The sequence below is a fragment of the Saccostrea echinata genome, unplaced genomic scaffold, assembly GCF_033153115.1.
Source record: "Saccostrea echinata isolate AGI-Se365-2 ecotype Australia unplaced genomic scaffold, CSIRO_AGI_Sech_v1 ptg000006l, whole genome shotgun sequence".
NCBI classification, from domain to species: Eukaryota; Metazoa; Mollusca; class Bivalvia; order Ostreida; family Ostreidae; genus Saccostrea; species Saccostrea echinata.
In genome coordinates, this window is record NW_026889755.1 from 6,457,799 (window position 1) to 6,485,357 (window position 27,559).

The following is a 27,559-nucleotide window of genomic DNA, read 5'->3' on the forward strand; positions in this document are numbered from 1 at the left end:
ATTTTCGTCGCAGTTTTCTCAGCAACTACTCTTCGCAGATGATTGAAATTGTAGCACACTCATTCTTTTTGCATGCCATGTGGTGGGATTATTTTTATATTAATTCGATGTCAACCTCCTTTTTATCCCTGCGTTGCTTTGATTTTTATATTTTGTTACTGTGGACATTGTCTTTCTGGATATTCGTTAATGATGATGAAAATGACGAATCTTAAAAAAAATCATATTAAGTACATTATTTCTTGAACTGAACTTATGCATATACACATGAGAGCGTATATACACAGGGGTATTACTGGTGAGCATTAGCTCATAGACTTCTTGTGTTAAGATAGTAATGTTTAGGTAAGTAATCTTGACAGAGATTTTTTTTTTGTTAGACTGTGGGATCCCTATGCACAAGGAGAATACCACGTGGGATGTACAGGAAGGGGACGGGATAGGAATATATAAACAAATGCACATAAAATGCTTGGATTCTTTCGAACAGCGAGGATCCGGAGTGATTGTATGTCGTAAGGATGGAACTTGGAAAACAGACTTGGTTTGCCAAGGTTTGAAATTTTTATATACATATATCATCATAACTGAATCTTGTTTTGAGCATTAAGATAAAAATTTAGATCATAACTTTGAATTTACGTGGAAGGATAGATTTGGAAATTTTCAATTCTGTCTTGTATCATTAAAACGTATTATCAATCTTACACGTAGTATCTCGTGGGAGGGGGGAGGGGGGTGTAAAAGTAGGAACATATTCCCCCTTTCCCACAAACAATTTAAGCAATAGTTTTCTTTTTGGGGAAAGCTGTTAATATCTTTTTCTTGCTAACTCCTCCGCAACTTTCAGAATGTGTCTTTTAATCAGCTGCTGATCTTCAAAATACATGTGAAAGGGGTCTGTTAAATTATTTGTATACGCCAAACTTCCTATACGAATGCACTATCCTTTTATTCAAGAACAGTCCTTTTCTTGCATAAAATTTTGTTAGGTATTTCCAAGTATTGGGACAGACCATGATTTTTTTTAAATAATAAATCTTAGCACAATACGGTACTGTTAATGGCGTACTCACCTAGTCTAACTTTTGATAAAAGTAAGTTTTATTATACCCCCGCTCCGAAGGAGAGGGGTATACTGTTTTACCCTTGTGTGTGTGTCTGTCTGTCTCTCTGTGTGTCCGTGTGGCTGTCCGTAACAAATTTTCGTCACAGTTTTCTCAGCAACTACTCATCATAGATGCTTGAAATTTTAGCACAATCTTTGTTTAGGCATGCCATATGGTCGGATTCATTTTTGTTCAAATCCAATGTCAACTTCCTGTTTATCCGTGCGTCTGTCCGTACCGTACATAACACAAATTTTGGTCGCAGTTTTCTCAGCAACTACTCATCATAGATGCTTGAAATTTTAGCACAATCTTTGTTTAGGCAAGCCATATAGTCGGATTCATTTTTGTTCAAATCCGATGTCAACTTCCTATTTACCCGTGTGTCTGTCCGTACCATACATAACACAAATTTTGGTCACAGTTTTCTCAGCAACTACTCATCACAGAGGCTTGAAATTTTAGCACAATCTTTGTTTAGGCATGCCATATGGTCGGATTCATTTTTGTTTAAATCCGATGTCAACTTCCTGTTTATCCATGCGTCTGTCCGTACCATACGTAACACAAATGTTGGTCTCAGTTTTCTCAGCAACTACTCAGCGAAGATGCTTGAAATTTTAGCACAATCTTTGTTTAGGCATGCCATATGGTCGGATTCATTTTTGATTGAATCCGATGTCAACTTCCTGTTTATACGTGCGTCTGTCCTTACCAAATTTCCGTCGCGTATTTCTCAGCAACTACTTAGCGAAGATGCTTGAAATTTTAGCACAATCTATGTTTAGGCATGCCAAATGGTGGGATTTCTTTTTATATGAATTAGATATCAACTTCCTGTTTATCCGTGCGTCTGTCCATAGCAAATTTTTTGTTGCAGTTTTCTCAGTAACTACTCATCACAGATGCTTGAAATTTTAGCACACTCTTTTTTTAGGCAGGCCATATGGTGGGATTCATTTTTGTTTAAATCTGACGTCAACTTCCTGTTTAACCGTGCATCTGTCTGTACCAAATTTCCGTCACAGATTTCTCTGCAACTACTCAGCGAAGATGCTTGAAATTTTAGCACAATCTTTGTTTAGGCATGCCAGATGGTGGGATTCATTTTTGTATGAATTCGATGTCAACATCGAATGAGAGGGTAACCGTATATTCACATCAGAGCGGGGGTATTACTACTGAGCATTCGCTCACAGACTTCTTGTTACATCTCTTTAAGATTCAATCAACAAAAAGCTGAAAACGTATATATCTTATTCCACTCAATATTTAGCTACTTGAAACCAAAAAGTAAAGGATTAACAAATGACATATTCTATATTGAAGCACCTGTCAGGATTGGGCCAGTATTTTTTTTTTAACTACTCATGTTAAATCATTTCTTATGAAATACATGGAAAAATTATAATATGCTTTGAATGAAAATTTTTTTTTTTTTTTTTATTTTTTGTTAGCAATATTCAATTCCAATAAAAGTGAGTCATACTGATTTCAATGACCATGAAAATCTTTTTTAAACAAACATTTTTAAGTACACTTGCCACAAACATGCATCCCGAGATTCATATACATTTTAAAACTTTAGGAAATAACAAATTCTTAAAATATGAAGAAAATGAGCTCTATGATGTTCAAAATTCTCACTAACTGGCCATTTTCCTTATAAATGACATATTTTCACTTGATAGAACATTTTTGGGAGTTTGTGAAAAAAATATTTCATGTGGCCAAACTTAGTCAATTATTTATTTGCACATAGATGTATATAGATCTTCATTATTGGAAAAAATGCTTGCAGGAAGTGACCCCCCCCCCCCCCAAAAAAAAAAAAACAAAAACAAAACTTTTTACCATATTAATTATATTGAAGTATTAAACCGGTAATAAAGCTCGCATTTAAGAATAAATAAAAAAGAAAGCATGCAATATAGGTTTTCATTCTTGTTCACAATGCAACTTTAATTCTTGGACTTCTCTTAAAAAGCACAAGAAACGTTTGTTTAATTTTAGTCGAAATAACCATCACTGCTTTTAGGGAAGCAGGGTAAATTCGACCAGTTAACAACTATCTTTCAGTCTGTGTGCGTACCTTTAACAGCTGATTAATTAAGACCTAAATCTTCAGAATGAAACAAAGATGAACATTTTATGTACATATTTTTTTTAAATAATGTAGGATTAACTAATATGCATGCCTAGCTAGTGCTATTTATTGTCTTGGCTGTGTGGATGCATCTCTGAGGTGTGAGAGAACTCGGATGTCGGCATTGGTTATGAAATAGCACTTGGCGAAAGCAATCCAAACTATCCCAAAACCCTCTAAACGACGCGGACAGTATTATGTATATCAAAAGAAATTCAGCTTTTGTAATTTCCTTAATTAATTAGTATTAAGAATTCAATCGTTTGTCGAACAAGACTTTGAGGCTATCGAAAACGAAACACACACTTCAGGAACAATAAATACAAACTATAAGAACGGGTGGGTGTAGAGGACATTGCGTGTGTAAATTTTTATTAATCTGTTGTGCTCAAAGATATTTAAATGTTAACAAATGTCAATATTTCCGTCTGTCTGACTGTCCGCAAAATATTTAACCTTGGCCATAACTTTTGAACACTTGGAGCTTGGGCTTTCAAACTTCACATGTGTATTTCTTGTGAGAAGGCCTTCCTTTGGATACCAACACCTTTGACCCTTTGACCTTGGAGTTTGACCTACTGTTGAAAAAACTTTAACCTTGGCTTTAACTTTTCAACAGTTTAAGCTAGGTCTTTTTACTTTGCATGTGTACTTCTTGTGACAAAACCTTTCCTTGCATACCAACATCTTTGACCCTTTGACCTTGGAGTTTGACCTACTTCAATTTTGAATTTTTTTTTTTACCTTGGTCATAACTTTAGAAAGTTTAGTGCTAGGGTTTTCATACTTCACATATGGATTCCTTGTGAGAAGACCTTTCTTTGCATACTTACATCTTTGACCTTTTAACCTTGACCTTGGAGTTTGACCTACTTTTGAAAAACTTTAACCTTGACCATAACTTTTGAACAGTTGGTGTTAGGGCTTTTATACTTAACATATAAATTCCTTGTGACAAGACCTTCCTTTAAATACCAACAACTCTGAGCCTTTGACCTTGACGTTTGACCTACTTTTGAAAAACTTTAACCTTGGCCATAATTTTTGAACAGTTGGTGTTAGGGCTTGCATACTTTACATGTATATTTCTTGTGACAAGACCTTCCTTTGGATACCAACAATATTGGCATTGACCATGACCTTGTAATTTGACCTACTTTTAAAAACTTTTCACATTGGCCATAATATTTGAGCGTTTGGTTCTAGGGCTTTCACTTTTCACAATCATGTGTATCACTTAATTGTGACAAGAACTTCCCTTGGGCACCATTTGACCTTGACCTTTCCCTTTTATTTACTTTTAAAAAAACTTTAACCTTCGCCTTAACTTTTCAACGTTTTTTTTTTACTAGGGCTTTCTTATTTCACAGGTATATTCCTCGAGACAAGACCTTTCTTTGGATACCAACATTTTTGATTTATTGACCTGGAGTTTGACGTGCATTTAAGAAACTTTAACCTTCGCCATAAGCTGCCATACCGGGGCATCAGTGTTTCACAAACACATCTTGTTCTGTTTCAGATCTTCCTTTAGATTGTAAGGACCTCCATGAAAATGGTCAGACTACTTCCGGTGTGTACAACATTTATCCCTATGGCACAAGTTCCCGTCCTGTCAGAGTTTACTGTGATATGGACACAATGGACGGTGGATGGACGGTATATAGCTTCAAAACTTGCATATGATCTGTATATTGGAATCTGTAATTTTGTTATGCAAGGGATTGATAGGGGACAAAAAGCATACACATTCTGAGTTTTTATTACACTTATCTCACGAATGTTCGTCACGATAATAATTGAAATATATTAATCTTTGGAAGGTTATACAAAAACGAGAGGATGGATCCCAGAGCTTCGAAAAGAATTGGGAAGATTATAAAAACGGATTTGGGACACCGGAAAAGGATGTCTGGATCGGTAAATATAAAACATATCGTATTTAAGAAGTGACACATTAAATAAAAGGAAAATGAGAGCTTATTTTAAATCTTAGATTAATGATCGGGTATATTCAAATATAGTGTGTTGTTGCACTCTTAAAACTAGATTGAAACAAAGAAGAAGATGAGAAAATGGAGAAAGAGAAATAAAATTTACTTCAGGATATGATCATGCTCAAATATTTTTTCCATAATGATAACATTTCAACGTAATGTCTCTAAATTGAAAATTTTAAAGTATAATTTATAAATTATATAGCTTCAGAATATGATGTAATTTATTTTTAATAAAAAATCACTGCTGTATACGTCAATTGATATCGAATAAATCTGAATACAGGAAATGACATAATTCATCAGTTAACGAAAGGAAAGAACTCGAAACTATATGTTTCCATCAAACTGGATAATAACAGACTCTATGAGTTATATGATCGCTTCTCCATTTCCAATGAAGTAGACAAGTATAAACTCTCTCTGTCGGGACCTGCCACGGGAACCTTGGGTACGTGACAAGTAGAACGAGGTATGAATGAGAGAGAGATAGACAGACAAGCGAAATGAAAAGAGGGGCAAATGTGTACATGTATAATATTACACTGCTGTTTTGATATCGGCCCTGGTATCATCCCGAACGGTTGATATCGGCCCAAGCCCAGAGGGCATTGAGGGCATTCTTTTACCTTTGAGAGGTAAGTCTGTGCTATTTGGCAAGTATACTGCTTGTCATAAGACATGTTGAAAAATATCAGCGTTACACTTTACCTGACAATGTCCTTTGGCCTATTTTCAAGAATACATCAAACCGTTCAGTTATATGTGATGAATTCTTAAAAGTAGGTTATTGATAACTAACAGTTACAAACATGTTTATAACCTAATGCCATTTTCTTTCAAACTGTATTAATTACATTAACCAGAAAAACTGAAACTGAATTGCATTCTATTAGAAATTAGAACATAGCTTGACCTTTTCCGCCAATCAAGATATAACTTCAGTCTTTCTTGACTTGACGGGAAAAAAAACATGTTCCGATTGTTCCATTAGTAGTCTTAAAATGAAACAGATTGGTATATACCGAAATTTGATCGTGAATCTCGAGGATATTTAAACTAAAAATATTTTTTTCTAATTATATTTTCTGTACTTGACGGAACAGGTCGATATTGATTTCGACATCACGAAAAGCCCGAATGATGTTCCAATTGTTCTGTTAGTTCAGGATAGGTAATCCGACTTTAACACATCAACTGGGGTACTTTATGCCCTCTTCACATATTTATATTTTTGGTAGATTTTTGAGATCGATCACTGTTGTCTTCATCTTTTACATTTTATTTATATGTTTAATAATGCTGTAGCACGTGACACACATGTTCATTTGAATATTCTCATCAATAATTGCTTACATTTTATTTATATCTTTAATAATGATGTAGCACGTGACACACGTGTTCATTTTAATATTCTCATGAATAAGTCCTTACATTTTCGTGTTTCTTAAAAATGATACCGTATAGCTTGTTATTTTTGCACGGAAATAATTTTGGTGATTTATAAAGATTCACCAAATTAAAAATCGTGCTTTTTTATATACTTGGTTTGCAAATCTGATCAAGAAAGTAACTTAGTTGATGCCTTAGATGTGTGTGGTTTTGTACATAAAAAAAATGAAGAAAGCCTTCTTATTTTCATATGTGAGTCCTTTTTCCGCTAATTAAACAAAATTAATATTGCATGCACTGTAATAATGCCTTCCAATTATATGTACCTATCAAATTTAATGGTATTCTTTGTAGACTCAATCCGCGAAATTTGTGACCCGTCAGTGCCCATATCAAATTTTCATATAAACTGATCACATGACCAACTGCAGGTCAACAATAATTGAGTTTCTGTACACAACTTTAAATTTACAAAACATGTTTTCCTTCGGCGGAGGGGTGGGGTGGGAGGGTCATCCCCTTCTCAAATGTTTTCCCTCTATAAATTACCAATTTTATGGAATATGTTTGACGATTTAAAAAAAAATCTACATGTATATCCTGTATACTTCCTCTGTTGGTCTATACTATGCAAATATAGAAATAGCAAAGGATTGCCTAAAGGCTTCGAAAATTTAATATTTTTATATGTTAGTTACAAAGAATACAGTGAGAAAAAAAATGATGTTAGGCCGCCAAAGGGAGACATCATTTGCAAAATTACGTAAGTATTGTCGCATAAAGAAACACATCGGTAAAGGTACATATTTCTTTCCATACTTTTTTACTCTAGTACATACCACATATAAAAATCCAGTCTGAAACAGGTTTTAATATTTCATCTATATTTTCGACACCCTTACACTAACTCCAGTCCCAACCCTAGCCCTAACATCCCATGTCTAACCCTAAAGCTTAACCTAGCCCTAACTCTAACTCCAGTGTAACCTTGCTTTATATATTCATTTAATTGTACTGCAAATTACCATAAATTTCCATTTTGGTTCGTTGCAGATTGATTCAGTCCTTGGTTCATTTTTATGATAAAAAATGAGAAACCAGAGGTTTTAATATTTCATCCATATTTTGCAAGTTCTATCCCTTTTAGTAACAATTTCATTTTTGTTTTATTAGTATTACTTTTATTACGCGTCGAGAAAATTGAAAAATAAGATACATGTATGACATCATACAATTATTAATATTGTTTTATTATACTGTATATACCTTTGTACAGTGAAAGAATTGCTTTAACACTCACATTGATGACATTGATTTATACGGGATTTACTATTCCTATCAACGATCTGTATTATGTAGCTTTGTTATATATTTTGTCTTTTACAGGTGATCGTATGTTAAACACTGGTGCTTATTCCACAAATCTGTCTGGGATGTACTTCAGTACACTAGACAGAGACAACGATAGGTTTAATGGAAACAAACAGTTCGGAAGTAACTGTGCTGCAGAGTTTAAAGGAGGCTGGTGGTATAACGCCTGTCACGACGCTTTCCTCAATGGTCCTTGGCATCCAGGATACTGGCGTGATCCTTGGATGCCTACAGTTAAATCCAGTACATCTGTCAGGGGAACAGTGATGATGGTCAAACGTCACTAGGTACAACATTCATTAATATACATTACTAACTATTCTATAATTTCCTTAACATTTTAAACAAATATTCCTTTTCGGTTTTGATATATGCTCTCAGAAGAATAGTCAGGTGTTTCTATTTTTATCTTTAATTTTCTTTCACTCAACAGATGATGATTAGAAAAGAACTCCATAAAGGTTTTACAACAAGCAAATACTGCTGATGGAATAATTCCAATGAAATAAGACACTTAACAATTGTATTAAAAGACACAATTTTCTCTCCTGTGATTATCTTTTAAGTCTATTTATGTATATTTATATTTATATGTCTGTAACTGAATGTTCTATAATGAAAGATCTCAGTAATTTATTTAAGTGTTGTAAATAAAATAGAAAATAGAAATCTGTTCTTCATATTTACAAATACTGCCACATGGACATTCCTGGGCGGACGGGGAAAGGAGGATATAAAGTAAAACATTATCAAAGAACAAACATATGAATACATATCCCTTCTTTATTAATCGACATACAGTATAATAGCAAACTTTTTAAAAAGTATTTCATATCTAAACGTCCATTTAATGTAAATGAATTCATTTATTTCCTAGTGGCCATGAAAAAATATAAAAGGAGACAATTAATTTTAAGAACCTCATAAAAAGATGTGTACCTTTTTCGAAAGATTGTAGTTTCCACAATTATCGTAAACATTTAAAAATCCACAATTTTATCCACAAGTTTAAAAATAATTATAAGAATTCTCATCAGGCCTATTTTGATACAAATTCATGAATGCCAAAGTTCTAATGATTGTAAAATTTCTGAGAGTCTTTCAAAGTAAATGGGAATTCTTGAATCAGTGGGGTTTCTTAATACGCGATTTAAAAGTACTTTTTATTGGATGGCCTGAAATCCTGTTTTATCTACTTTTGTCTTTAGCTCTGTCCATTCACCATGAAACCCAATATGGCACCGCCTTCCAAACAATGTTTATCTACGAACATGATATCCATCGGCTCAGTCTCCAACCCATCACACAATATGACCCTTAGCCGTTTCCTATTTAGGTCACCTGAGTCACTCAGGTGACCTATTGCTATCTCTTTTTGTTCGTCGTCGTGCGACGTGATAACATTTGTACAAATTCAACAACTTCTCTGAAAAGGCTGAAAGCAATTTCAACTAAGTTTGGCATAAAGTATCTATTGGTGAAGGGCAACAAAAATTTTGAAATTCATGGCCCCTGCCCCCCCCCTTGGGCCTGAGGTATGGGGCTAAAAATCATCATTATTAATACATTCTTTAAAAATCTTCTTTACTCCCTGACATCAAGCAGTCAAACTGTTGGCATGATTCTAAAAAGCATTCAACCCTCTATCAAAATTTTGAAATTCATGGTCGGATTCTGGCACTAAGGCGGGGCTCTGTTGAATATGTAGTGAAAATGCATTATTTCTTTAAAAATCTTCTCCTCTGCTCCTGGGTATTAAGCAAACAATTTAAATGCATAGATATGAAGAGGAAGGGTGCTTCTTCGAATATTGTGATTTTATGGCCCCTGGGTGAGGGTTTCTGGTGTTAGGGCGAGGGTCTAATGATTTTATGGTGAAAATGCATTATATCTCTAAATTCTCCTCCTCTGCTCCTGGGTAATAACCCGATAAGCTAAATACATAGTTATGAGGCGCAAGCGTGCCTCTTCCAAAATTGTGGTTTTCATAGCCCCTGTGTCTGGGATTTCAGTACTAGGCTATAATGATTATTTAATAAAAATGCATTAATTCTCTAAAAATCTGCCAGATTGCTCCTGGGTATTGAGCCGATGAACAAGGTACAAAGTTATGATGAGCAAGAGTGCCTCTTCCAAAATTGTGAATTTCATCGCCCCAGGATCAGGGGTTCTAGTGTTAGAGCGGGGCTCTAATGATTATTAGTAAAAAAATGTATAAATTCTTTTAAAATCTCCTCCTCTGCTCTAGGGTATTAAGCCGGTAAACTAAATACATAGGATGAGGAAGAGTGCCCCTTCCAAAATTGAGATTTTCATAGCTCCTGGGTCAGGGGTTCCGGGGGGTATTTATTATATACTGAAAAAGAATTAATGTTTTGAAAATTCTCTCCGTTGCTCCTTGGTAGTTAGCAAACAAACTTAATACATAGTTATGATAAGAAAAGGTGCCTCTTCCAAAGTTATTGACTTCATGGCCCCTAGATCAGAGGTTTTGGTGCTTGGGTGGGGATCTATTGATTGATTAGCAAAAATGCATTAATACTTTGAAAATCTCTGTCCCTAAGCAAACAAAGCAAATGCAATAATAAAATGTAAATGTATTAAATAAAGTTATAAGTATATGTGCCTTTTCTTTATTCCTTGGTATCTAGGAGGCAACCATAGAACACAAATGTAATAAGTGAAGCAAATGAGAGTTACTTCCCTTTGCTAGATTGTTTAAATCAAGAAAAATCCTTGTATATCGTAATATCTATAATGTAATATCTATAATTTAATTACAAAGTAATTGGATTGAATGACTTTGGTTTAAATGATCAAAGCATGCTCAAAATTGGATTCTTGCCTAGAAAGCAACACGATAGAATGACATAAAGATTATTTATATTTTTAGCAAAAAGTCTAATTGTCCTGAAGATATTTACACTGTGGTGACCTATTTGACAGTTGATGAGTTAATTACAGGTAAAGTCATTGTTGACAAGAGACTGGATAAATTCATAAGTTGTGTAATATTTTATCAAAGTGGACAAATAATCGCAGAGAGCCAGAATGACTTGTTGAAGCTGACAAGTGGCAAATAGCCATGTTGTATAGCCAAGTCTCTCTCGACTGAATTGTAGCACTGGGCAAGTGAGAGAAACATATTTGTATACATTGAATACTTTATACAAAAGGCAAGTGGTCGCCCGCGTGGCGCAGTGGTAAGAGCGTCTGCTCTAGAGTTGCGAAGTAAGGAATTGATTTTTACATCGTGGGTTCGAATCCCACTGTGGGACGTGGAGACCGGTCCTTCGGATGAGACCGTATAAACCGAGGTCCCGTGTCGCAGTAGGTGCTGGCACGAAAAAGATCCCTCACTGCTCAATGGCCGTAAGTGCCGAGTATAGGACAAAATTTGCAGCTCTCCACCGGCAAGTGGTGGCGTCTCCATATGAGTGAAAAATTCTCGAGGGGGACGTTAAACAACAAACAAACAAACAAACAAACAAAAGGCAAGTGTCCATTTTATTTGTATATTTTGCATTCATTATAATCCCTGTAAGACCTGGGAAACCAAAAATGACCTCAAAGAAATAACTCGCTCGTTAAAATGAGCAAGGGTATTTTGACCAGAATTTCGAGCATTGCTTCGTCTATCAGTTAATTTTATTTTATTATAATACTTCTATGGATACTTCACAGTGTTGAATTATACTCAGGTGACCGTCAAGGCCCTTGCTCTATTTCGCTAATTATCTATAATCTTATTAGAACTTACGATTCAAATTTTATGTCTTAGTATTGAAGGGTTTGTTTGGCCTATTATGCACAAAAGGGTTAGATAAATGATAGAAATGTATTACAGGTCAGTTTTTATGTACCAACTTGGCACTTGTAGTATTTGTCTTGTGTTCCTTCTGCGTTGAGCTCACCTCAGTTTTAATGATACTGTTCGTTATATTTCTTACTAAAATTAATTGCAGAGAGCTATTTAATAGTGTTATTTTAGCTCACCTGAGCCGAAGGCTCAAGTAAGCTTTTCTGATCAAATGTGTCCAGCTTCCGTTTGTCGTCTGTCGTATGTTTGTAAACTTTTCACATTTTCGACTTCTCCTCCAGAACCACTTATAAGCATCCTTGGGTGAAGGGGATTTGAAGCTGTTATTAGGCAGTGCCACGCCCTATTTCAAAGGAAGATAATTGAGACATTGTGAAAATTTGATGGCATCTTTTGAAAATCTTCTCAAGAATTTTTATGCCAGAAAAGATTAAATTAATAAGAAAGCATTACTTACTGAAGATTCAAGTTTGTTCATATCATGACGCTCCATGGGTAGGACAGGACCACAACAGGGGTCAATTATTAAATAGAAATACATAGGAAATACATGGATCTTAAAAATCTTCTCAAGAACAGCAAAGCATTTATTATTCATATTTATAAAGAAGCAACCTTAGGTAGTGTAGATTTAAGTTTGTTCAAATCATGACACCGCAACAACAGAGATCAACGCTATTCATGAGAATAGATGGGAACAATCTTGAAAAATCTCCTTAGGAACAGCAAGGTCATGAATAGTCATATAAATACAGAGGCATATTCAGGTATTGTAGATTCAAGAATGTTCAAATCATGACCTCTTGAGGTAGGGTGGGGTCAATTCTGGGGATAAAATTTATACAATATAAAATTCTTTTCCCAGGAACAGCAACGCTATGAACATTCACATTTGTAAGAAACATTTTCAGGTAGAGTAGATTCAAATTTGTTCAAATCATGACCCCGGAAGTAGGCGGGGGCGTAATGGTCAAAGTTTTATATAGGAATACATTCCTCATGTAGTGTAGATTATTTTTTTTTTTAAAGTCAGAACCCCCTGAGGTACAATTGGGCCATAATTTGAAAAGAATCTGCTGATGAGAAACAGAAGGGCCATATATATTCAAGTGAGCGTTGTGGCCCATGGGTCTCTTATTTATGCTGAAATTCCCTATACCCCCCCCCCCCCCCTCCTACACACACACACACGAAAATATATATTTTCATCAAGCTTCATAATGTGATAAAACGTGTGAGAGCAATTCAAACATGTCCACATCCTTTATAAGACATTAAATATCGCTTATCAAGATATTTAACCAAACCTTATATAAGAAACACATCAAAAAGGCTAATTAAACTGTGTCTTACTTTTATACATGGCCTTCCATATGATTATTAAAAAAAATTATTATAATATTATCTTAAAAAATAGAGGAGTTACAGTCAGTCATGATAACATGCACAAAACCCCAACTCCCTAACTTTAGATTTGTTTAATGAAATGCTTTGATACTCAGAATATAAAGATATATTACATGTAACAGTGTAGACAGAACGACATAGTCATCTTCCACATGCATGCACGAGAGTACGTGCAATGCGTAAAATGACCAATTTACATGTACTTTATATAGCCTTAACTTTTATAATTTTGTTGAAAAGCTTTAATACTCAGAATGTAAAGATATACATGTACAGTTAAACTTGTCTTATCCGGACACCACTGGTTCCAAGGAAATTGGCCGGATAAGAAGGCAACATTAGACAACATATAAAACAATTGAATTTACTGCAATGGGACTTAAAAGTTTACACCGCATTAGACAAGATTTTGGATTACACAACATCCAGATTAGACAAGTTTTACTTTATTAACAGTGTAGGCAAGATGACATGGTCATCCTGCACATGCGCGCGCGTGCATTGCATAAAATTACAATATATTTCTGTGTTGTGTTTTTTTTTTTTAACAAAAATGAAATATGAAGAGAAATCTCTGGAAAACTAACTCATTTTTGGGAATGTGTATAGGGTGTGTGGTATGTGGTCCGATGGCGCATGATAAAAAAAAATCAGTATTACACCAGAGATTTATATTCTAAGTAATGAAAGTATTAATTAAATGCATGTAAGGTTGGGGTAAGTATTATCATTTTTCAAAGTAACTATCTATTATGTCGTCATTTGGTAAATTTCAAGGTATTTCATTAATTTTCGGCAGTCTCCGGAGCATTTGAAATGGGAAAATGGTAAAAAATAGGAAATTGGTAAAAAAATGGCGAAGCTTGATGACGTTTCGGCTGTTCAGTTATACGTATGTACATTAAGCAAAGACGACTTTACATACTTAAAAGTTATATAGTTAGTCAATATCATGTGTTTCTTTTAAGATAATTGTATCATAAAGCTAAAGATTTATAAGAAATATGAATAAGGCGAAGTTTTGAGATCTCAACTGCACTCTAAAAGCAAGAAAAGACTGCAAAATGTATGTACCGGAAAAAGAAAAGTTGTATCTATTGCGTGGTAGTTATCGTCAGTGTCAAGGTCATGTGTTTTTTTTCTTCTTATTTTTAGAGTGAAACTTGTAAACAACATTGATTTGGAGTAATCAAAAGTGAGGAATATGTTCTGATCATCTTTTTTGAAGATTATATCAAAATACTCGGTCATCCGATATTTATACCTATGGAATTGACACCATGGTAACTTCTTCAATTTTTCTGCGCATGCGTACCTTAAAGAGGTAGAAGTGAATCATTATTTTCGTGTTGAGACAAACTAAAATTATTTTTTACTTATGTTTTTCTCCATAAAAGTAGATTTTTTAGGTTCTGAAACCTGTAATTTTCTGAAACCTAATACTTTCAAGAATTGAATAAAATTTTCATCTGTCTTGCAAAAATTCTACTTTTGTCAATTTTGCCGTCACGGTGTCTCTTTATATGATAACAGAAGATAAAAATATATCACCAGATGTATAGTTTTCAAGTGGAGTGGGCGTATTTAAAGTAGACCTTCTAATACAAATCTTAAGAAGGTCTCTTCGCCTGCTTATGGAGATATAAAGGGGGACTCGAGTGTATACATCAGTGGAATTCCGGTAAAAAGTGGGGCTTATCCAATCTTATTTAAATTTTTAAACAAGAAGACACATTATGTTGCTTTAGACATTTTAATTTATTATCCGTGCGCCGTAAGGCGATGCCACACATAGCATAAATCCCATATTTTGTTTATTTAAGAGGAATTCTCATATTTCTAGTATTTAAAAAATAATGAAATTTTCATAGATTCAATAAGACATTATCATTAAGTGACGGTATCAATTACATTAAATCTGACCGTTTTATTTTAAAAGCGAAGTCAGGTCAAGTCATTGTTTTTCGTTGACCTTAAGAATAAAAAAAAACAAGAAGTCTGTGAGCCAATGCTCACTAGTAATACCCCCGATTTGATGTGAATATAAACTCTAATGTGAATGTACACAAGTTCAGTTATGGGCAGACACAAGGATGAACAAGAAGTTGACATTAGATTCGTACAAAAATGAATCCCAGACCATATTGCAGGCCTAAACAAAGTTCAAGCATTTGCAATTAGTAGTTGCTGAGAAAACTGCGACCAAAATTTGTTCTGTATGGTACGAACAGACGCAAAGATAAACAGGAAGTTGACATCGATTCGTACAAAAATGAATCCCACCATATGGCATGCCTAAACAAAAAGTGTGCTAAAATTTCAACCATCTGCAATCAGTAGTTGCTGTGAAAACTGCGACCAAAATTTGTTATGTATGGTACAGACAGACGCACAGATTAACAGGAAGTTGACATCAGATTCGTACAAAAATGAATCCCACCATATGGCATGCCTAAACAAAGAGTGTGCTAAAATTTCAAGTATCTGCAATCAGTAGTTGAGGAGAAAACTGCGACCAAAATTTGTTATGTATGGTACGGACAGACGCACGGATAAACAGGAAGTTGACATCAGATTCGTACAAAAATGAAGCCCACCACAAGGCATGCCTCAACAAAGTGTGTACTAAAATTTCAAGCATTTACGATGAGTAGTTCCTGAGAAAACTGTATCGAAAAATTTGTTACGGACAGACACACAGAAAGACGGACAGACAGACACACAAGGGTGAAACAGTATACCCCCCTCTCCTTCGGAGCGGGGGGTATAAATACTGTTGCCAATTCTGCGATGCCTACTTCTATTTCAAAAGATTAAATGTTTTTCTTTTTGTATAAAAAGATATTACCATGTGGGGTCTATCAGATGATACTACCAAATTGACATAAATAATTTCACTAAAATAGATACTGGCTAATCCGAATATCCACTATTTTTCTTAGATTTTTAGGATATATTACTTATTTTTATATGCTTCGTATATTAAAATTTTTCTTATTTTCACATATGGTAAAGCAGTCATATAAAGATACAAACTGATACAAAAACAAAAAGTTTTGACCGTTTACTAAGAGAGAAAACCCCCCACTTTTTACGGATATTTTGCTAAAATCAGTATTTGGATTGTACTAGTTAACAAAATTGTAGTGTGTTTGGGAAATCATATTTATTTAATATATTTTAAAACTTTAGTCCATTACTATTAATTTTATTTACATTGGAGATTTTCTTTAAGTCTTTGATTGATTAAATATTTCAACTTAATTCATTGTTCCATAATAATTTTGAGAAGCAGAAAAGAAGATATATTCATATGCCGCCGTTCCGCCAAAAATATACTCCCTGCTAGATTTCAAACTCAGTTTAACATTTTCATTTAAAGTTGTACAAATATGTTGAGGAAAGAAAAATATGACCACTTAAATCTAAATATATGAGACATATAAGGAAATATACTTTGAATATTTCATCTAGTCAAAAACCAGACAAGAATCCCTCCTTAAGCATATATCTCATTAAAAGTAAGTATGTATTGATGTATATAGACGAAAACTAAAATAAAAGAAAAATATAAATTTTCAGAACACAGTGTTAATTATTTTTGACTTGTCCACGATTTTACCCGACAACCCTTGTGTACTTTTATTTAATTTCATTTTCACACACTCCAAAAATATTTTTCTTAGCTTTTTTGAGCCACCAAAATAAGTAATAAGAACATCAAGGTTACATGTACAAAAAGGATAAGTAATGAATGAAAACAGTACTGTACTGTAAGTATAGTACAATAACATTTTTTATTCTATTCAATATTCTATTATATTATAAAGCACTAGATGAAATCCCGCGCAAGAGCGGGGAAATAAAATTTATGTCGTTGTTTACTTGCCTTAAATATTCATTGAGCATGTGACTAAGTAACTATACTGAGCAAAATAAGTTTAGCAATTAAAGATATTTAATATAACACAAAGCAAAAAAATTAGACACAGCATTTATAATGAAATTGAAATGTGAAATTGTCATCACAAAACAAAAAAAGGCAAATTTTATCGACAATCTTGTGCTGCTTTGTAAGAAATAGCTTGAAACTGATAATGGATACGGGTTGTAAAGTCACATTCAATTTCAATATTTTGTATGACCTCCATTTGCAGCAATAACAGCATGGTGATCTGGTTCCACTCACGCTGCAGGGCAAGGGTAAGTTCTGTTACGTTATTGACGTTATGTCGCTGTCTTAAACGACGACCAAAAATGTCCCAAACGTGTTCAATTGGGGACAAATCTGGCGATCTCGCGGGCCAATCCAAGATCTCAACATTATTCTGATGAAGGACATCTTGTGTGTGTCGTGCGGTGTGCGGACGGGCGTTGTCTTGCTGGAAAATGCTCGCATTTCCTCGACGCAGGAAGGGAACAACAACAGGAACGACGATCTCGTCACAGTATCTCTGAGAATTCAATGTTCCATTTATTGTCAAGTTCAGTTTTATCCTGTTGGCTTATTCCACTCCAAACCATTACACTTCCGCCACCGTAACGGTCACGTTGGATGATGTTTTCAGGGTCATATCTCTCATTTCTGCGTCTCCAAACACGAACTCTTCCATCTGCAAAATCGACGTTAAAACGTGACTCATCCGTAAACAATACTTCGTTCCATTGTCGTTGAATCCAGCGACGATGAGTGTTGGCCCATGCGAGACGGGATTGTCGATGACGTTGAATTAGTGGTACTGCTGTGAGAGGTCTTCTAGCTCGAAGATTTGCTGAACGTAGCCGGTTTCTTACACTTTGTCCACATAACCTCACTCCAGCTGCACGGCGTAATTCGTCTGCAACTTTAGGAGCAGCCATGAAACGGTTACCTCTCAACGTAGTAACAATGAAACGATCTTGCCTAACCGTCGTTTTTCGTGGACGTCCTGAGCGCTGCCGGTCACTAACATTTCCAGTTGTCCGGAATCGGTTTAAAAGTCGACATATGGTGGACGGATGCACATGAAAGTGTTCAGCGACATCTTTTTGTGAGCAACCAGCGGTTAGCATCCCTATAGCCCTTTGACGTTCATTTTCGGAAAGTCCTGGTCGTTTCCCCATTTGACGTTTTTGCAATTTCTGACGGGTTTACTTTTACACGCGTGCTCTAAAGGTTTTTCAAGTAAAAAATTCTTCCCGGACCGTGTGTGTTCGAGCATAACCTATTGTTTTGTTGAATTGTCACAACGTTGGACGACACGATTTCCGCGCGTCAAGTTTAGAAAACAAGTTTGTCTTTTGTTACCTTTATCTCTATTGATTTCAAGTAGAAACAAAACAAAACAATAAAGAAAATATTTTAAAATTATACAATTGCTAAACTTATTTTGCTCAGTATATAAATACATAAGGTCATTCACATTCGTTATCGACTCTCGCTATAACCTCAAAACACGTATATCCACGCAAAGGACGTAATTTCGTAACAAGGACACATTCTTTGAATACCAGTGTATGTATATTTAGTTGACAGAAATAATCAAATATCATTATTGTGTATTGATTTCACAGAATGTATGTTAATTGATTAAAGGTTATAGGGAGTAGCATTCCTACATTGGTCTTTACTTTTTATTACTTAGAATAGAATTAATTTATATTCGGACGAACGAAGTGAGAGAGAATATAATGGAATTTTTGCCACTACTGACTGATCGAACAAAATACCTGTAGCTGATACTTTCTACTTTCTACTGACAGTTAATTAAAGGTTTATAGCAGGAAGAAATACTTTGTGCAAAAATCCACAGTAAGTTTTGGAGCAGAAGTAAATAAAATATATCCCCCTTCTTTCTTTTTTTTTAAACTTGAAAAATATTAATTTCTTTATTTGACGTTTTCTCCTTACGTGTTACATATTACACTTTGGGTATACACTTTTACGTTGCCATCATAAATTTTAAATAATGCAATTTTGTACATTTTGCTGGATTTGTCAGCAAATTTAGCTTTCAACCCCTTTATCTATAGGACTCACATTTTTTTTTTATTTCAAAGGCTTCAGTAAATTAAGAAAACTTTCAATACATCGCGCTTTTACTTTAGGATGAAAAATACTAGAGTAAGAAGAGCCAGATAGACACGGACACCGGGACTTCTACTACTTCTCAAAACAGGTAAAGAAAAAAGCATTAGGATACCGTGAAAAGCTTAATAATAAATAATCATATGCAGTATTATAAATTCATAACTAAAAATGAAAAAAAAATCCCTAGACAGCTTGGAGTGGTTATCGATCCTGAGTCGAGTGATTTCTAGGAAATATTTTAGCTGTAAGGAGATTAGCAAGGAAAAAAAATAAGAGTTGTCATAATAAAAACAAACTCAGATATGTTTATCAATATTTTTGTGGATTTGTACATATATATATATATATATATATATATATATATATATATATATATATATATATATATATATAAGAAACAAAATTAAAAAACAAAAAAAACCCACCCCCTCGCACACACAAATCAACATAATTAGTTAGAGCATTAATTGAGCATTTGGATTATCAATAACTTTCAAACTGGATTCATTGATTCATAAAATCATCAAAAGTTATTGAAAATTAAACTTTAAAAAGATCACACAAAAATCCCGACAGTCGTTTTTCCCGAGAGAATGGCGTGACGCAAGTTATGTTTTAAGTGTTTCCTCTAACGAATACATTTGTTAGTCTTCAGTCTATATATAAATTACTGATGAATATTTCACAATTTTATACGGTTTATATTGATGAAAAGTTAGCCATAAAGAAAACGGAAATTGGTTGAACGCTGCGTTTGAAACCCAAAAACCACACGCTCTTATGCTTTACGTTTATTAAGAAGATTAAATTCAAATACAATTATCTAATTTAAGGTTACTTTTAATAAGAAGCAGGAATCATGAAAAACTTCATATATCTAAAAACAGTTTTTCTTATGCTTAATATTCTTTTGTGCTGCAATGGAAATTTAAAAGACAGTTATTCCACGTTACAGTTTGGATACAGATTATTTCAGAGACTGATAGAATCTTACATGAACTATAGTATATTAGACTGTGTTGAGGAATGTTTAAGAACTACGAGGTGCAAATCGGTGAATTATTACAGAGGAGCAACGTTTTGTGAAAATAACTTTGAGAGTAACACAACTGAACCAACAATGTACATAGAAGATTCGGGCTGGATGTACACTGACATAGAGAACTGGGATAAGGTAATTTCTAGCTATCTAATCTATCTAATTATCTAGAGAGAGACGGGGAGGGAGAAATTGAATTCCATATTGCAAATGCACTATACGATAGAAGATGACGAACAACAATCAAGCTTAAAAGTCCATTGGAACAATACAATTCTTATGCATTACTTCACACATAAAAATTAAAAAAAAAGGTCTGTAAAACACTTTTATGTACGTTATATTTGTGTAATAATGGTTTATGAAAACGTTTATAGAACTAGAGTGTTCCAAGGAACGCATGTGTCGCCTGCTTTGTAGCTTCATCAAAGATGTAAATAAATTTAAGTGTAGTTATCTATTTATTTACTACTAGCACGATAGTTCAAGAATGCACAAAAAAACATCCACACATAGTATAAGACTGCGATACTGTCTTACAATCAGAGAAAATATGATTCCCAACCCTCAAATGAATAATTACGCTGAAATTATTATAAATAATTATTTATCATTTTACATGTGTTAATACGTGTTTCAAAGTCTTTACACCAGTTGTCTCTCTAGACGATCCGTCGTGGGATACTGATCCCGGTGTATTTTCATAATATTTAAATGTAAGTTGTGTGGTAACTGAATATTATACAGTTTCAAAGTACAGTATTACATGTATGAGCTCATAAACATGTATTCGTAAATGCTAATTATCAACACCCCGCCTCTCAAAATTCAGAATTCTTGAAATAAAATTAAACCGACCGGGGTATCTTTGCAAAATAGGTCAAAGGTCAAGGTCAAGTGAATTGTAACGCTGGTATTTTTCATAATGCTTTATTACAATCAGTGCATATGCTAAATAGCATGGACTAATCCCTTTAATGTCAAAAATATTATGTATATTGGCATTTTTAACTTTTTTGAAAAGCAGGTCAAAGGTCAAGGATCACGAGGTCGGTAACCATGGCAATGCTCAAATGCTATAGTACCAAGCAATATTTGTGCAAAATATCAAATCCATATCTCCAACAGTTCTTGAGATACAAGGTGTGACAGACGGACGCCGGGTAAAGTGATCCCCAAGTGCCGCTCTGCTCTGCAGGCGACACAGAAACATGGCCGATTACCAACATCAAATATTATATGGCTAACGAATTCGTATCTGAAGTAAAATCAATTGCTTTGAAAGCAAATGCTATGTAATGAAGAGCGGGTAGGATATTGTATTGACGCTATATTGTGTCCAATTATTGTTTACTCAAGTTGTTCTTCTTTGTACTTAGATGATATTGAAACTGCTTATTTTTTTCCCATACCGTTGAATTTACCTAAAATATATAATTGTGCTCATGACAAAAGCTCTATATCATGGCATTTTTATTTTCTAGAATAGTAAACCGCCCTTTTTACATGGGCGCAATCATTTTTTTAATCAAAATTGTTAGTCGAAAGTTCTTAAGCATCAAAATATCATTATTTTGTATTTTAATCTGTTGAAAAAGAATGATCTTTTTTTTTTCTTTTGTAAATAATTTTCAGGTTCTTATAGAGTCTTGCCAAGAATTAACTTGTAAAATCAATGAAAAATGCATCCACAAACATTTTGGGGAACCCCAGTGCGTTTTGTCAGGTGAGATTAGAAAAATAATGTTGTTTCTTTCAATTTGTAAAGAAAAAGAAAGATAAGGTAATAGATAAATGTACTTTTGAATTTTTTTATTATTTCTTTCTATTATCTTTGAAAAATTCTAGCAGTGCAGTTAAAAAGAAATGCATCTGAGTCAAAGACAGCTCTAATTAAAATTGTATTCAGAATGTTTTAATGCCATTTTCAGCAACTATCTACGAATGTTTATACTAAATTTTCTTGGAATTTTATCTTTATTTATCATTTTATTTTCTGTTAGCCAATTGTCAAAATAAAAAAAAAAGTTTGATACCAGCCAGAAAAGTGTATTTGAAACGATATCTCACAAAAATCTTTAAATCTGCGCGTAAACTGCATTAGTTATACATATATATTTTCATTAAGTATAGGGATATGAGATTCAAGCTATCGCAAATTTATCCTGTGCAATTTGTATGTTTCAGGCGAAAGATTTTGTAGGTATTTTTAAAGGAATTAAGCCCCCCTTCTATTCAAAAGAAAAAAAAACTATCTTCATGTTCGCAGTATATGCCTGCAAGTATGTGATTTTTCATTATTGCCTTCGGTTTGAAAATTCTCAAAACAAATAATTCTTTTCTTTGGGTGATTTCGTACCTCTATTAGATGCGAAAAAATGATTTTAAGAAAATGTTATCAATTACTTACATAAGAATATGTTATAGTATCGATTACTTACGTAAGAATATGTTATAGTATCAATTACTTACATATCACTATTTTTCATGCAGGATAAGGAATATGAAAAGAAATAATTTTAAATGTACTTTTGCCTTAGCACTTTTGCTTTTTTATTCACATTATTTTGAGTTGCGTAGTATTTTTACCGTTGTTATGCAACTTAGTGGAGGTTGAAAAAAGAATATACAGAGATAAATAATTGATAATAGACAAGTGCGTGAGATGCAGTGATTTTTCTACAATTTTTAAAAGGGGCCTGTGCCTTTTCAATTGGGAAAAATTGTCGACATTTGTGTCAAATTGGGAAAAAACAATAAGATTGTAATTAACCTTCATATTGACAAATAAAATAAAATAATAAGTAAATGTAATATCATTTATTGAATTTATTTGCTACAAAATTTTTCAAGTTCAACAAAATGGACAGTTCTACATTTTAATTTTCTTTCATTTTTGTATTTTGATTGTCCTATAGATATTCTTTTTTTTACCATTATGGTAGAATTATAAATTGAGAAAAAAAAATCATTCCCGATTTCTCGTTATTGCTCGCATTGGAGATGGAATAATCTTGACACTATTTACAAGCATGTATTGCTGTATCGCATATTTCTCTGCAATGCCAGTCTCTGCAGGATGAAGAAACAGTTTAATTTTCGTGAAATCAAGGACACTTGTTGTAGAACTACTAGTACTTGCAAATTACAAATAAAGCTATGCTTAACAGATTCACATGCATATTTAAATTTCTTACGATGTATTGACACAAAAGTTTGACTTCCACATGATCGATTTTCCAAGTCTTGCAAACACACAATTAAACTGTTGTTTTTTGCCGTTATTTTAAGCGTCCGAATGACCAAAAACAATAGCGTTCCATTTTAGATAAGTCGTACATAAAAAATCCAATTAAACCAAAACAATACGTTTTGATTTTGGGAAAAAAGCAGTTGAAAATTGGGAAAAAATCGGTAATTTTTAAGAGGGGAAAGGGCCGATATTCGGACCTAAATTGAGTGTAGAAAAATCACTGAGATGAAAACAATAAATCACGATTGGTAATTTCATATAATTTGTATCAAATATTAATCAAGGAATTTTTGTTTTCTATAGGCCTGGAAAAAGGCTCCGGGATACACAATTCGTTGAATAAATATATTCAGCTACGCACAATAGAAGATTCTTGTATCTTTTTTTTCTATTTCGGTGATGAGACATTGACTAATTTAGTTGTTTTTATGTAGAATAATAGTCATCTTTGATGTCTCTCTATTGTTGAATTTCTCCATTATCTTTCCGAGGAGAATAATCCTGACCACAGTGCAACTTTATTCCCTTAACAATGATTCATTTTCAGTCAACTCATTTGCGCAATTTGTGATTTATCTAATGAGATAAAATATCATTGTTAACATAAATACAATATTAAATTTTAAAAAAAATATTTCGAAAGCACCTGAAATAAAATTACATAATTTTGCATTTACTATGAAATTTATTTTAAAAAAAAAAAGTATCAATAAAATGAGATATCGACTGAATGTTGTTAAGGACACTCTAAACACTGATCAGTAAAGAGTTTAAATTCTATGGTAGTTTTATGCAGTTAGAGTGATCTGCCCTTTGATGTAAAATGGAAATGGAATTCTACAGTTAAGGACACAATTTAGAATAGATTAAAGTATTCTTAACATTATATTAGACAAAAACAAAGTAATTGAAAACACTGTTTACATGTAAATTCCCAATGTAAGTAAACAACAGTGATTTCTGTTCACTAAATAATAAATAATTCATTGTCTTTTAGCATTTTTCCTAGAGAAATAAGGCACGTGCCCTATGTTAAAAATAATCTAGAAAAATTCAATAATTAATGTATGTCTTAACGGATAAAATTTTCTGAAAGTCCACAAAAACATTTTTGTCAGTGTTTAGAGCTTCCTTTATTGTATATACATTTTCGTTTGTCACACTGTGATCAACTTTTGGTCATATTTAAAGTTTTAATCACAAAACTTTGTTCTTTCGTCAAAGCTTTGCATTCAACATCATTTATAGCATGTTCTTTTCCGATGGGATCAAAAAATTCTGTAAATTTTCCTTAGCACAATTTCGTATTGTTATTCCAATTATGCATGAAATATGTAAGAGTTTGACAGATTGAAATACTTGTTTACGGAGGTTCAACATTTTATTCAATAGATCTTAATTGTATCTTGTTTGAAAAAAAAAAATCACCATTGCAACACTAATTTAAGGTTTTAATATTTTGTATGCTATTTTTTCAAACATAATGACAGATTTATAGCTTAAGATAACTGATAATTGTTGCGTAATATAAATAATAAATCATGTCAGAGAGGGCCAGGTAGACATCTCAGTTTTAAAGCAATATTAAGTTTTTTTTCAAAGTATATACTGTTAGATTGATTGATTGTATGTTGTTTAACGTCCCATTCGGGAATTTTTCACTCATATAGAGACGTCACTATGCCGGTGAAGGGCTTCAAATTTTGACCTTTACTCGGCACTTACGACCATTGAGGAGTGAGGGTTCTTTATCGTGCCAACGTCTACCGTGACACGGGGCCTTGGTTTTAAAGGTCTCATCCGAAACACCCGTGACTTTCATAAAAAATTACAATAAGTACAGAGCGGGGATATTACTGGTGAGCATTGGCTCACAGACTTCATGTGTTAAGATAGTAATGTTTAGGTTAGTAATCTTGACAGACATTTTTTTGGTTAGACTGTGGGATCCCTATACACCAGGAGAATACCGCGTGGAATGTACAGGAAGGGGACGGGATAGGAATATATAAACAAATGCACATAAAATGCTTGGATTCCTTCGAACAGCGAGGATCCGGAGCGATTGTGTGTCGTAAGGATGGAACCTGGAAAACCGACTTGGTTTGTCAAGGTTTGAAATTTTCATATACATATATCATCATAACTGAATCTTGTTTTGAGCATTAAGATAAAAATTTAGTTCATAGCTTTGAATTTACGTGGAAGGATAGATTTGGAAATTTCAAGTCTGCATCCATGTCTTGTATCATTGAAACGTGTTATCAGTCTGGCGCGTAGTATCGCGGGGTGGGGGTGGGGGGTTGAAGAATTAGGAACACATTCCCCCCCGTTCCAACACAAACAATTTTAGCAATAGCTTCCTTTTTGGGGAAAGTTGTTAATTTTTTTTTCTGGCCAACTCCTCCACAACCTTCAGAATGTGTCCTTTAATCAGCTGTTGATCTTCAAAATAAATGTGAAAGGTTTGTTAATTTATTTGTATACGCGAATCTTCATTTTCTATACAAGAACAGTCCTTTTCTTGCATACAATTTTGTTTGGTATCATCAAGTTTTCTGACAGACCATGTATTTTTTTAAATGATAAAGCTTAGCACAATACGGTACTGTTCATGGCGTACTTCACCTAGGACAAAGAAGATGGGTGAACAAGGCGTGCAGAATGCCTATAGCTTCAGATATTAAAAAAATCATATTCAATTTCTGAATAAAGTATTTAAAGTAAAGTTCTCATTATTGAAATTTATGAAATTATGATCAACAAAACTTTTCTGAGAAAAAAAGATCTCGGAAAAATTATTCTTTTATTAAAAAAATAAAATGGTATTCGTGGGATTCGAACCCCCTAACAATAAAAATCCGGAGCCTCATACCGCTTTGAGACTAACACGCTGATCATTACGCTACGCAGCTCCTGGTGAATAGTGGCATTTAAATCATGTTTGTGATATGACCCTTGACTTAATGGACTTCAAGTATTTCTCGGAAAGATGCGAATGCTTTGTCATAAAAGTGTACTTTTAAGGTATAATGGGTCTTTGCTCCATATTTTTTTAAACCAAAAAATGCATATTTGTCTGCAAACTTTTAGGGTTAACTTTCAAAAAAATGGATCGAAGACCCACTCATATCGAAAAATTTTATTAAAGTGTAAGAAAATGATTCTTTTTGTCCTCTTTAGTGTGTGCATGCTATGTTGTAGGCAAATAATTTCAGTCTTTGTGAAATTTTTGTAAATTGTAGAGATTTTACATAACGTATACTTTAATGTTAGATGAAATTTCAAAGAAAATTTTGATATGATTGAGATTTTATTTTTCACTTCATGTTTGTCGCAATATAGGCACTTCGTCCGCCTTGTTCTCCCATCTTCTTTCAATAAAAAACGATTTTCTTTGCTCGTCGCCTCTACATGCAGAAAGTAAGAGATAAGCATCAGCTCTTTAAGATTCAATCAACAGCATACTGTAAACGCATACATGTATATCTTAGTTAAATTTAGCGCATTCGTCATTCACAACTGATGAGCGCAATCAAGAATTATGAACTAGTGTCTTAGCAACGATTTATAAAGATGGGCGAACAAGGCGAGCGCAATGCCTATAGTGCGACAAACATGAGGGTGAAAAATTAAATCTCAATTATAACAATATTTTCTTTGATATTTCACCTAAAGTTAAAGCATACTTTGTGTAAAATCTCCAAAATTGCAAAAAATCTCACAAAGAGTGAAATTATTTGCCTATGAAATAGCATACACACACTAATAAAGACAAAAAGGATTATTTTCTCATACTATAACACAATTTCTCGATATGAGTGGGTCTTCTTTCCATATTTTTGAAAGCTTGTCCTCAAAGTTTGCGTAACAATATACAATTTTCGGTTAACATAAACATGGAGCAATGACCCACTATACCTTAAAAATACACTTTTATGACACAACATTCGCA

General features: G+C 33.6%; 1 protein-coding gene across 1 annotated transcript in view; it reads left to right on the plus strand.

The window, feature by feature from the left end:
• The first annotated feature begins 457 nt into the window (after positions 1–457).
• LOC133180305 (fibroleukin-like) overlaps positions 458–27,559 on the plus strand; it is a 42,256-nt gene continuing 15,154 nt past the window's right edge. Inside the window, exon 1 of the mRNA XM_061314851.1 lies at positions 458–554. Within this exon, the coding sequence (XP_061170835.1) occupies positions 458–554 (97 nt within the window). The remainder of the gene's footprint in view (positions 555–27,559) is intronic.